The following is a 14,040-nucleotide window of genomic DNA, read 5'->3' as shown; positions in this document are numbered from 1 at the left end:
ATGGGCTGTTATTTCTTTTACTTGGACCTCCAATTACTAAGTACTAATTAATAACTGGAGGATGGAATAAGCTTAAACTGAGTGCTAGAATAAACCAAATAAAGTAATGCAAAAACAACTGGTAATGTATTACTGCAACTAAAGTCAATTTTACATCAGTCAATGGTACATCAGTAATTATGAACCAATCATACAGGTTTCAAATAATTTCCAACACTAAAAAAAACCTCCCTAAATACAAGCTTAACAAATACTAACACAAAGTCTTAAGGATTAGGCTGCAGTAATCATTATAGGGAGGGTGAAAATTGTACCATGCCTATGCTTAAAGTCAATAACCCAGGCATCAGGGAATTCATATCACGCCTAAAGTCAATAACCCAGGCATCAAGGAATTCATACCATGCTTATGCTTAAAGTCAATAACCAAGGCATCAAGGAATTCATACCATGCCTAAAGTCAATAACCAAGGCATCAAGGAATTCATACCATGCTTAAAGTCAATAACCCAGGCATCAAGAAATTCATACCATGCCTATGCTTAAAGTCAATAACCCAGGCATCAAGAAACTCATACCATGCTTAAAGTCAATAACCAAGGCATCAAGAAATTCATACCATGCCTAAAGTCAATAACCCAGGCATCAAGAAATTCATACCATGCTTAAAGTCAAAAACCCAGGCATCACGGAATTCATACCATGCTTAAAGTCAATAACCCAGGCATCAAGAAATTCATACCATGCCTAAAGTCAATAACCCAGGCATCAAGGAATTCATACCATGCTTAAAGTAAAAAACCCAGGCATCAAGGAATTCATACCATGCCTAAAGTCAATAACCCAGGCATCAAGAAATTCATATCATGCCTGAAGTCAATAACCCAAGCATCACAAAATTCATACCATGCTTAAAGTCAATAACTCAGGCATCAAGGAATTCATACCATGCTTAAAGTCAATAACCCAGGCATCAAGGAATTCATACCATGCCTAAAGTCAATAACCCAGGCATCAAGAAATTCATATCATGCCTGAAGTCAATAACCCAAGCATCACGAAATTCATACCATGCCTATGCTTAAAGTCAATAACCCAGGCATCAAGAAATTCATACCATGCCTAAAGTCAATAACCCAGGCATCAAGGAATTCATACCATGCTTAAAGTCAAAAACCCAGGCATCAAGGAATTCATACCATGCCTAAAGTCAATAACCCAGGCATCAAGAAATTCATATCATGCCTGAAGTCAATAACCCAAGCATCACGAAACTCATACCATGCTTAAAGTCAATAACTCAGGCATCAAGGAATTCATACCATGCCTATGCTTAAAGTCAATAACCCAGGCATCAAGGAATTCATACCATGCTTAAAATCAATAACCCAGGCATCAAGAAATTCATACCATGCCTATGCTTAAAGTCAATAACCCAGGCATCAAGAAATTCATGCTATGCCTATGCTTAAAGTCAATAACCCAGGCATCAAGAAATTCATACCATGCCTAAAGTCAATAACCCAGGCATCAAGAAATTCATATCATGCCTGAAGTCAATAACCCAGGCATCACGAAATTCATACCATGCCTATGCTTAAAGTCAATAACCGAGGCATCAAGGAATTCATACCATGCTTAAAGTCAATAACCCAGGCATCAAGAAATTCATATCATGCCTATGCTTAAAGTCAACAACCCAGGCATCAAGGAATTCATACCATGCTTAAAGTCAATAACCCAGGCATCAAGAAATTCATACCATGCCTATGCTTAAAGTCAACAACCCAGGCATCAAGGAATTCATACCATGCTTAAAGTCAATAAGCCAGGCATCAAGAAATTCATACCATGCCTATGCTTAAAGTCAATAACCCAGGCATCAAGAAATTCATATCATGCTTAAAGTCAATAAGCCTGGCATCAAGAAATTCATACCATGCCTATGCTTAAAGTCAATAAGCCAGGCATCAAGGAATTCATACCATGCTAAAGTCAATAACCCAGGCATCAAGAAATTCATATCATGCCTTAAGTCAATAACCCAAGCATCACGAAATTCATACAATGCCTATGCTTAAAGTCAATAACCCAGGCATCAAGACATTCATGCCATGCCTATGCTTAAAGTCAATAACCCAGGCATCAAGAAATTCATACCATGCCTGAAGTCAATAACCCAAGCATCACGAAATTCATACCATGCCTATGCTTAAAGTCAATAACCCAGGCATCAACGAATTCATACCATGCCTATGCTTAAAGTCAATAACCGAGGCATCACGAAATTCATACCATGCCTTTGCTTAAAGTCAATAACCCAGGCATCAAGAAATTCATGCCTAGCCTATGCTTAAAGTCAATAACCCAGGCATCAATAAATTCATGCCATGCCTATGCTTAAAGTCAAAAACCCAGGCATCAAGAAATTCATACATGCCTAAAGTCAATAACCCAGGCATCAAGAAATTCATATCATTCCTAAAGTCAATAACCCAGGCATCAAGGAATTCATACCATGCCTATGCTTAAAGTCAATAACCCAGGCATCAAGAAATTCATGCCATGCCTATGCTTAAAGTCAATAATCCAGGCATCAAGGAATTCATACCATGCCTAAAGTCAATAAGCCAGGCATCAAGGAATTCATACCATGCCTGAGTTTAAATCAATAACCCACGCATCAAGGAACTCATACCATGCTTAAAGTCAATAACCCAGGCATCAAGAAATTCATGCCATGCCTATGCTTAAAGTCAATAACCCAGGCATCAAGGAATTCATACCATGCCTAAAGTCAATAAGCCAGGCATCAAGAAATTCATATCATGCCTGAAGTCAATAACCCAGGCATCAAGAAATTCATACCATGCCTATGCTTAAAGTCAATAACCCAGGCATCAAGGAATTCATACCATGCTTAAAGTCAATAACCTGGGCATCAAGAAATTTATGCCATGCCTATGCTTAAAGTCAATAACCCAGCCATCAAGGAATTCATACCATGCTTACGCTAATGAAGTCAATAACCCAGGCATCAAGGAATTCATACCATGCCTATGCTTAAAGTCAATAACCGAGGCATCAAGGAATTCATACCATGCCTAAAGTCAATAACCAAGGCATCAAGAAATTCATATCATGCCAAAAGTCAATAACCTGGGCGTCAAGAAATTCATACCATGCCTAAAGTCAATAAGCCAGGCATCAAGAAATTCCTATCATGCCTATGCTTAAAGTCAATAACCCAGGCATCAAGGAATTCATACCATGCCTAAAGTCAATAACCAAGGCATCAAGGAATTCATACCATGCCTAAAGACAATAACCTGGGCATCAAGAAATTCATGCCATGCCTATGCTTAAAGTCAATAAGCCAGGCATCAAGAAATTCATACCATGCTTATGCTAATGAAGTCAATAACCCAGGCATCAAGGAATTCATACCATGCTTAAAGTCAATAACCAAGGCATCAAGAAATTCATATCATGCCTATGCTTAAAGTCAAAAACCCAGGCATCAAGGAATTCATACCATGCCTAAAGTCAATAACCCAGGCATCAAGAGATTCATATCATGTCTAAAGTCAATAAGCCGGGCATCAAGAAATTCATACCATGGCCATGCTTAAAGTCAATAACCCAGGCATCAAGGAATTCATACCATGCTTAAAGTCAATAACCAAGGCATCAAGAAATTCATATCATGCCTATGCTTAAAGTCAAAAACCCAGGCATCAAGGAATTCATACCATGCCTAAAGTCAATAACCCAGGCATCAAGAGATTCATATCATGTCTAAAGTCAATAAGCCGGGCATCAAGAAATTCATACCATGGCCATGCTTAAAGTCAATAACCCAGGCATCAAGGAATTCATACCATGCTTAAAGTCAATAACCAAGGCATCAAGAAATTCATATCATGCCTATGCTTAAAGTCAAAAACCCAGGCATCAAGGAATTCATACCATGCCTAAAGTCAATAACCCAGGCATCAAGAGATTCATATCATGCCTAAAGTCAATAACTGAGGCATCAAGAAATTCATACCATGCCCATGCTTAAAGTCAATAACCGAGGCATCAAGGAATTCATACCATGCTTAAAGTCAATAAGCCAGGCATCAAGAACTTCATACCATGCCCATGCTTAAAGACAATAACCCAGACATCAAGAAATTCATGCTATGCCCATGCTTAAAGTCAATAACCCAGGCATCAAGGAATTCATACCATGCTTAAGGTCAATAACCCAGGCATCAAGAAATTCATACCATGCCTATGCCTAAAGTCAATAACCCAGGCTTCAAGGAATTCATACCATGCTTAAAGTCAATAACCAAGGCATCAAGAAATTCATACCATGCCTATGCTTAAAGTCAATAACCCACGCATCAAGGAATTCATACCATGCTTAAAGTCAATAACCCAGGCATCAAGAAATTCATACCATGCCTATGCCTAAAGTCAATAACCCAGGCATCAAGAAATTCATATCATGCTTAAAGTCAATAAGCCAGGCATCAAGAAATCCATACCATGCCTGTGCCTAAAGTCAATAACCCAGGCATCAAGAAATTCATACCATGCCTATGCTTAAAGTCAAAAGCCCAGACATCAAGGAATTCATACCATGCTTAAAGTCAATAAGCCAGGCATCAAGAAATTCATACCATGCCCATGCTTAAAGTCAAACCCAGGCATCACGAAATTCATACCGTGCCCATGCTTAAAGTCAATAACCCAGGCATCAAGAAATTCATGCCATGCCTATGCTTAAAGTCAATAACCCAGGCATCAAGAAATTCATATCATGCTTAAAGTCAATAACCCAGGCATTAAGAAGTTCATACCATGCCTATGCCTAAAGTCAATAACGAAGGCATCAAGAAATTCATATCATGCTTAAAGTCGATAACCGAGGCATCAAGAAATTCATGCCATGCCTATGCTTAAAGTCAAAAACCCAGGCATCAAGGAATTCATACCATGCCTATGCTTAAAGTCAATAACCCAGGCATCAAGAAATTCATATCATGCTTAAAGTCAATAACCCAGGCATCAAGAAATTCATACCATGCCTATGCTTAAAGTCAAAAATCCAGGCATCAAGGAATTCATACCATGCTTAAAGTCAATAACCCAGGCATCAAGGAATTCATACCATGCCTATGCTTAAAGTCAAAAACCCAGGCATCAAGGAATTCATACTATGCTTAAAGTCCATAACCCAGGCATCAAGAAATTCATACCATCCCTATGCTTAAAGTCAAAAACCCAGGCATCAAGAAATTCATACCATGCCTATGCCTAAAGTCAACAACCCAGGCATCAAGAAATTCATATCATGCCTAAAGTCAATAACCCAGGCATCAAGAAATTCATACCATGCCTATGCTTAAAGTCAATAACCCAGGCATCAAGGAATTCATACCATGCCTACAGTCAATAACCCAGGCATCAAGAGATTCATATCATGCCTAAAGTCAATAACCCAGGCATCAAGAAATTCATACCATGCCTATGCTTAAAGTCAATAAGCCAGGCATCAAGGAATTCATACCATGCCTATGCTTAAATTCAATAACCAAGGCATCAAGAAATTCATACCACGCCTATGCCTAAAGTCAATAACCAAGGCATCAAGAAATTCATACCATGCCTATGCTTAAAGTCAATAACCCAGGCATCAAGAAATTCATACCATGCCTATGCTTAAAGTCAATAACCAAGGCATCAAGAAATTCATACCACGCCTATGCCTAAAGTCAATAACCAAGGCATCAAGAAATTCATACCATGCCTATGCTTAAAGTCAACAACCCAGGCATCAAGAAATTCATACCATGCCTATCCTTAAAGTCAATAACCAAGGCTTCAAGAAATTCATACCACGCCTATGCTTAAAGTCAATAACCCAGGCATCAAAAGAAATTCATATCATGCTTAAAGTCAATAAGCCTGGCATCAAGAAATTCATACCATGCTTACAGTTAATAACCCAGGCATCAAGGAATTCATACCATGCCTATGCCTAAAGTCAAAAACCCAGGCATCAAGAAATTCATACCATGCTTAAAGTCAATAACCCAGGCATCAAGAAATTCATACCATGCTTAAAGTCAATAACCCAGGCATCAAGGAATTCATACCATGCTTAAAGTCAATAACCCAGGCATCAAGAAATTCATACCACGCCTATGCCTAAAGTCAATAACCCAGGCATCAAAAGAAATTCATATCATGCTTAAAGTCAATAAGCCTGGCATCAAGAAATTCATATCATGCCTAAAGTCAATAACCCAGGCATCAAGAAATTCATACCATGCCTATGCTTAAAGTCAAAAACCCAGGCATCAAGAAATTCATAACATGCCCATGCTAAAAGTCAATGACCCAGGCATCAAGAAATTCATACCATGCCTATGCTTAAAGTCAATAACCCAGGCATGAAGGAATTCATACCATGCTTAAAGTCAAAACCCAGGCATCAAGAAATTCATACCACGCCTATGTCTAAAGTCAATAACCCAGGCATCAAGAAATTCATATCATGCTTAAAGTCAATAAGCCAGGCATCAAGGAATTCATACCATGCCTAAAGTCAATAACCCAGGCATCAAGGAATTCATACCATGCCTAAAGTCAATAACCCAAGCATCAAGAAATTCATACCACGCTTATGTCTAAAGTCAATAACCCAGGCATCAAAAGAAATTCATATCATGCTTAAAGTCAATAAGCCAGGCATCAAGAAATTCATACCATGCTTAAAGTCAATAACCCAGGCATCAAGGAATTCATACCATGCCTATGCTTAAAGTCAATAACCCAGGCATCAAGAAATTCATACCATGCCTAAAGTCAATAACCCAGGCATCAAAAAATTCATAACATGCTGATGCAAATGAAGTCAATAACCCTGGCATCAAGAAATTCATATCATGCCTAAAGTTAATAACCCAGGCATCAAGAAATTCATACCATGCCTGTGCTAAATGGAGCCAATAACCCAGGCATCGGGAAATAGTGTCCTAAAAGAAGATATTGTTACAAAATCATATGCTGCATATACAAATTGCTACTAAACTATAGAAATACCTGACTTGTGCATGATGTACGGAACAGTGCTATAATTTCTAATATAGAAACTGATGGAAAAAAGAATGGATAATTCATAAAAATTATATTCTAGCCTATTTTGTCAGGATCTTTATAAAAGCAATGCTGGTATATACTGAATTAGCCAGGAGTACATGTTAAACAATAAAATTACTGTATACACTTCAAACTTACTTCTGTCTAAGATTTAGTGCTGCCATCTGGTCAGTAGCAATAATCAGCGTCTTGGAAATACTGGAATAGTGACATGCCTGCAAATCACCTCGAATTTTGTGCCCCTTGGGCCGAACTGTTAACAGACATGTATGGTCCTGTATATCCCAAACCTGGAGAAAAATGGCAGAAGACAGATTGATATGTCAGATTTTAGTTTAAAAACGTGACTCCGCCTTAAGGCTACATAGGGGACTTTATTACACAATATTAAGGCTCTGTAGGGGACATTATCACACCATATTAAGGCTATAAAGGGGATATTATTACACCATATTAAGGCTACAAAGGGGACATTATCATGCCATCTTAAGGCTCCATAGGGGACATTATTACACCGTCTTTAGGCTACAAAGAGGACATTATTACACCATCTTAGGGCTACAAAGGGTATATTATTACACCATATTAAGGCTACAAAGGGGACATTATTACACCATATTAAGTCTACAAAGGGGACATTATTATACCATATTAAGGCTACAAAGGGGACATTATTACACCATATTAAGTCTACATGGGGACATTATTACACCATCTTAAGGCTACAAAGGGGATATTATTACACCATATTAAGTCTACAAAGGGGACATTATTATACCATATTAAGGCTACAAAGGGGATATTATTACACCATATTAAGTCTACAAAGGGGATATTATTACACCATCTTAAGGCTACAAAGGGTACATTATTACACCATATTAAGGCTACAAAGGGGACATTATTACACCATATTAAGGCTACAAAGGGGACATTATTATACCATATTAAGGCTACAAAGGGGACATTATTACACCATATTAAGGTTACAAAGGGGACATTATTACACCATATTAAGGCTACAAAGGGGACATTATCACACCATATTAAGTCTACAAAGGGGTCATTATTATACCATATTAAGGCTACAAAGGGGACATTATTACACCATATTAAGTCTACAAAGGGGACATTATTACACCATATTAAGGCTACAAAGGGGCCATTATTACACCATCCTAAGGCTACAAAGGGGACATTATTACACCATATTAAGTCTACAAAGGGGACATTATCACACGATATTAAGGCTACAAAGGGGATATTATTACACCATATTAAGGCTACAAAGGGGACATTATTACACCATATTAAGTCTACAAAGGGGACATTATTACACCATATTAAGGCTACAAAGGGGACATTATTACACCATCTTAAAGGTTACAAAGGGGACATTATTACACCATATTAAGGTTATAAAATGGGATATTATTACACCATCTTAAGGCTACAAAGGGGACATTATTACACCATCTTAAGGCTACAAAGGGGACATTATTACACCATATTAAGGCTACAAATGGGACATTATTACACCATATTAAGGCTACAAAGGGGACATTATTACACCATATTAAGGCTACAAAGGGGACATTATTACACCATCTTAAGGCTACAAAGGGGACATTATTACACCATCTTAAGGCTACAAAGGGTGCTTTATTACACCATATTAAGGCTACAACGGGTACATTATTATACCATATTAAGGCTACAAAAGGGACATTATTACACCATATTAAGTCTACAAAGGGGACATTATTATACCATATTAAGGCTACAAAGGGGACATTATTACACCATATTAAGTCTACAAAGGGGACATTATTACACCATCTTAAGGCTACAAAGGGTACATTATTACACCATATTAAGGCTACAAAGGGGACATTATTACACCATATTAAGTCTACAAATGGGACATTATTATACCATATTAAGTCTACAAAGGGGATATTATTATACCATATTAAGGCTACAAAGGGGACATTATTACACCATATTAAGTCTACAAAGGGGACATTATTATACCATCTTAAGGCTACAAAGGGTACATTATTACACCATATTACGGCTACAAAGAGGACATTATTACACCATATTAAGTCTACAAAGGGGACATTATTATACCATATTAAGGCTACAAAGGGGACAGTATTACACCATATTAAGTCTACAAAGGGTACATTATTACACCATATTAAGGCTACAAAGGGTACATTATTACACCATATTAAGGCTACAAAGGGGACATTATTACACCATATTAAGGCTAAAAATGGGACATTATTACACTATCTTAAGTCTACGAAGGGGATATATTACACCATCTTAAGTCCACAAATGGGTCATTACACCATCTTAAGGCTACAAAGGAGACCTTATTACACTATCTTAAGCCTACGAAGGGGATATTATTACACCATCTTAAGGCTCCACAGGGGACATTATTACACCATCTTAAGTCCACAAATGGGACATTATTACACCATCTAAAGGCTAAAACTGGGACATTATTATACCAACTTAAAACTAAAAAGGGGACATTATTACATCATCTTAAGTCTACAAAGGAACTTTATTACACCATATTAAGGCTATATAGGGGACATTATTACACCATCTAAAGGCTACGTAGGGGACATTATTACACCATCTAAAGGCTACAATGAGGATATTATCACACCATCTTAAGTCCACAATGGGGACATTATTACATCATCTTAAGGCTACAAAGGGGACATTATCACACCATCTAAAGGCTACAAAGGGGACATTATTACACCATACTAATGCTACAAAGGGGATATTATAACACCAAATTAAAGATAAAATGTAGACATCCCATAATTTAAGGTAACTTTTTTAAAATTTTGTTCATTTTACTTATGCCATAAAACTTTATATAAACTGGTCCCTTATTCATGAATATCCATTGACCTTCAATAAGCTATGTTTTATGAGTTAAATATGCAATCTCAAAAGACATTTCATGCACATGGTCCCTAACTATCAATCCATGCTATGAGACCATAACTGTTGAGAATTCATAAAAAGCAGGCATACCCGTAAACATTTATCTGTGGAAAAGCTAAATATTCTATTTTCCTCTTCTGCAATACACAAAAAGAAAATGGGAGCTCCATGACCTCGTAACATTGCTGTTGGTTTTCTATAAAAGAAAAGTTTTAAGCTAAACTTATTTTCAATCTTCAGAGCAGTGTCTGTCCATTTCTAACATTAGCATAGCTGTGCCTGTCAAGTTTTAACATCAGCATAGCAGTGTCTGTCCATTTCTAACATAAGCATAGCAGTGTCTGCCCATTTCTAACATAAGCATAGCTGTGTCTGTCCATTTCTAACATAAGCATAGCTGTGTCTGTCCATTTCTAACATAAGCATAGCAGTGTGTCTGTCCATTTCTAACATAAGCATAGCTGTGTCTGTCCATTTCTAACATAAGCATAGCAGTGTCTGTCCATTTCTAACATAAGCATAGCAGCATGTCCAGTTTTAACATCAGTATAACAGTGTCTTTCCAGTTTTAGAATCAGCATAGTAGTGTCTGTCCGGTTTTAAAATCATCATAGCAGTGTCTTTCCAGTTTTAGAATCAGCATAGTGGTGTCTGTCCAGTTTCAAAATCAGCATAGTAGTGTCTGTCCAGTTTTAAAATCAGCATAGCAGTATGTCCAATTTTAAAATCAGCATAGCAGTGTCTGTCCAATTATAAAATCAGCAGAGCAGTGTCTGTCCAATTATAAAATCAGCAAAGCAGTGTCTGTCCAGTTTTAAACATCAGCATAGCAGTGTCTGTCCTGTTTTGAACTTCAGCATGGCAGTATCTGTCCAGTTTCAAAACCATCATAGTCTGTCCATATTTAAAATAATTAGAGAAATCTGTATATTTCAAAATTATCAAAGCAGAGTCTGTCAATTCTGTTAACAGTATATACTCGAGTACAAGTCGGATCCAAACAACATAATCACATAATATGCCAGTAGATGAGGATCTACGATGTTCATTCTACACCACTCCCTTTACAGCTTGGAACCTGATAACTTGCAAACCTGCTTATAATGTGGCATTAGGCATGCATCCCATTTTTTAAACCTGAAAATACCAAATAATCGATCCGTTTGTTAAACTTGAAAAAAAAATTGCAGTCAAAATTGGTGACTCAAACTCTGATATATCGCTGATTTTAACACTGAAAATGGTAGATAGGACCTGGAAATTTTAATCAACATTATGAAATTTTCAACTTTTAAAAAGAAATCATATATTTTTTTTACATTTTCTTTCCAAACACAATTCTTATTTCACCATAAATAAAAGATACTCAACAAAATTTTGAAAAAGGAAAATGTCACTTCTAGTGGAGGCAGTATTTTAATAAATAAATACCAATTAAGTAAGTTTTTAATCAAGTGACATTTGAGTTTGAGTTCTATCTTTCGATTTAAGTCTAATCATAAGTACAATGTGTCCACTTGTAATTAAATGTGAGCTGTGTCAACCTACAGTTACAGCTATGCTCAGAATCATTTCTCTGTGAACCCAATTAAATGCTGGCTGGATTTTGACATCTGACTTGTGGAAGTATTTGTTGTATTGTTGCAATGATTTTAAGATTGCCATAACTTCGTATTTTTGGGAGATCCCTTGGTAACTCACACAATTGCTTATAGTGCAGTCTATGTTTTAGGACCTTGTTGTACACGATAATGTGTAGTCATATAATTATGGTGGCACATAATGATTATAATTATGGTGGCTCATAATGTGTAGTCCTATAATTATGGTGGCACATAATGATTATAATTATGGTGGCACATAATGTGTAGTCCTATAATTATGGTGGCACATAATGATTATAATTATGGTGGCACATAATGTGTAGTCCTATAATTATGGTGGCACATAACGTGCAGTCCTATAATTATTGTTACACATAATGTGTTAGCAGATAAGGATCTATGTTGTTTGTCTGACTGATCAGTCATAATTTGGTAGAACATAATGTTATAGCTGATCTAAATCTATGTTTTATGGAGCTGGATCCAACTTATAATTGAGTATATATGGTACATTGACAATTATGACAGATTATCATGAGTATATATGGTACATTGACAATTATGACAGATTATCATGAGTATATATGGTACATTGACAATTATGACAGATTATCATGAGTATATATGGTACATTGACAATTATGACAGATTATCATGAGTATATATGGTACATTGACAATTATGACAGATTATCATGAGTATATATGGTACATTGACAATTATGACAGATTATCATGAGTATATATGGTACACTGACAATTATGACAGATTATCATGAGTATTACCCTGACAATTATGACATATTATCATGGGTATATATCAAACACTGTCAATTATGACAGATTATCATGGGTATATATGGTACATAGATAAATATGACAGATTATCATGGGTATATATGGTACATAGATAATTATGACAGATTATCATGAGTTAATATGGTAACAAAAATGTAAGCACTTTTTTAAGTTTATTTATGTCATCGGTACTTTTATGATATCTTAGATGGACAAGGTTTTAAGAAAATCAATGACTAATCACCATGTATCCCAGCAAATGTCAGAACTGGGGATCAAAGCTAAGACAGCAATGATACAGAATGAACACATTACCACTGCACTATATTAGGCCCCCTGGAATCTAAACTCTTTATTTTGTACAGAACTAAAAAGGTATCCTGTGGACACAGATTACCCAGCAATAACGTGCAAATGAAGATACCTTGGTTTTAGCTGCACAATCCAATTTCCAAGTAAAACAGGGCCAAAACTCGCTGTTAGTAAAAAATTAAAGCTGAACGACATCATTTTAATGTTTACAGGCCCATAGTAATTTTGGTTTCAATACACTAACTACGTCAAAAATTAAAGCTCAATGGCTTGTTGCAATCTCTCAACTTGACGCAATTCTTGGAAATTATTTTTCCATTACACATGATGATGGCAATCATATCTCCTGCTACAAGTCATACTCAGATTGGCACATGATATCCAAAAAATGTAATTGTGTCCCTTCCAGCAATTATACACAAGAATCTGAATATTCCTTGTTATTTTTTCTGTGTTGATTATTAACACTTTTCAAGAGGCTTATTTTCCCTTTCACCTTAAAACTGCATCACTTGCTTGACACCTTTTTTAAAAATTTCTATGATCAACAGTTTGATCATGCAGATGCTTCACATGAACAAATAAATGCAGTTTAAAGCATCTGAGATGCTGCTGTAAAGTTAGTTTGGTTCCTGACTAATTTCGCTACTTTTAATATGAAACCTGGATCCAAATCAAACACAGATGAAACAATTTTCTAGATTTTTTTGCAATGATGGTTTTTCTGTACATTTTTCTTTCATGCCATAAGCCCGTATTTTAAGGGTAATTTTCATAAGACTTATGGCAAAATCGTAAGGGTTGGCAGGTCTGATACAATGTGAGGTGGAACATGGGTCACTTAATTTGATACCTCTACAGAATAAGGGTGGGCATAACAATAAGCACCTGTGCTGGACCATGGACAGAACTGGTGGTGGTACCTCTTGAAAACTTACCCTGGAACATAAGGATTCCAAAGCCTCACAATTCTATCCATACCTGAAATAAAAATCCAAGAAAGATCAATATCAATGCAAGCCATCATAAATGGCACTGAAGGACCAAATCTTAGTAGCAAAACTGATCTGATAAGTTGTTAACATATGCCAACTAGAAATGAAGCACCTGAGTTATGTAGAGTGTAAATGGCATGAAACATGCAAGTGATAATAGTGTAGTACATGACATCATCATTAAATTTTGTATTC

General features: G+C 36.4%; 1 protein-coding gene across 2 annotated transcripts in view; it reads right to left on the bottom strand.

The window, feature by feature from the left end:
• LOC149796367 (cilia- and flagella-associated protein 337-like) overlaps positions 1-14,040 on the bottom strand; it is a 175,110-nt gene that overhangs the window by 67,408 nt on the left and 93,662 nt on the right. For both annotated transcript variants that reach the window (XM_089961042.1, XM_089961043.1), the window contains exons 12-14: positions 13,789-13,831; positions 10,228-10,333; positions 7,297-7,448 (exon numbers count right to left, since the gene is read on the bottom strand). In XM_089961042.1, coding sequence (XP_089817168.1) covers positions 7,297-7,448; positions 10,228-10,333; positions 13,789-13,831 — 301 coding nt within the window. The remainder of the gene's footprint in view (positions 1-7,296; positions 7,449-10,227; positions 10,334-13,788; positions 13,832-14,040) is intronic.

The sequence above is a fragment of the Sinohyriopsis cumingii genome, chromosome 6, assembly GCF_028554795.1.
Source record: "Sinohyriopsis cumingii isolate HCF-2022 chromosome 6, ASM2855479v2, whole genome shotgun sequence".
In the NCBI taxonomy this organism is placed as follows: domain Eukaryota; kingdom Metazoa; phylum Mollusca; class Bivalvia; order Unionida; family Unionidae; genus Sinohyriopsis; species Sinohyriopsis cumingii.
Note: the sequence above shows the minus strand (reverse complement) of the source record. Positions and strands in the feature narration are given on the sequence as shown.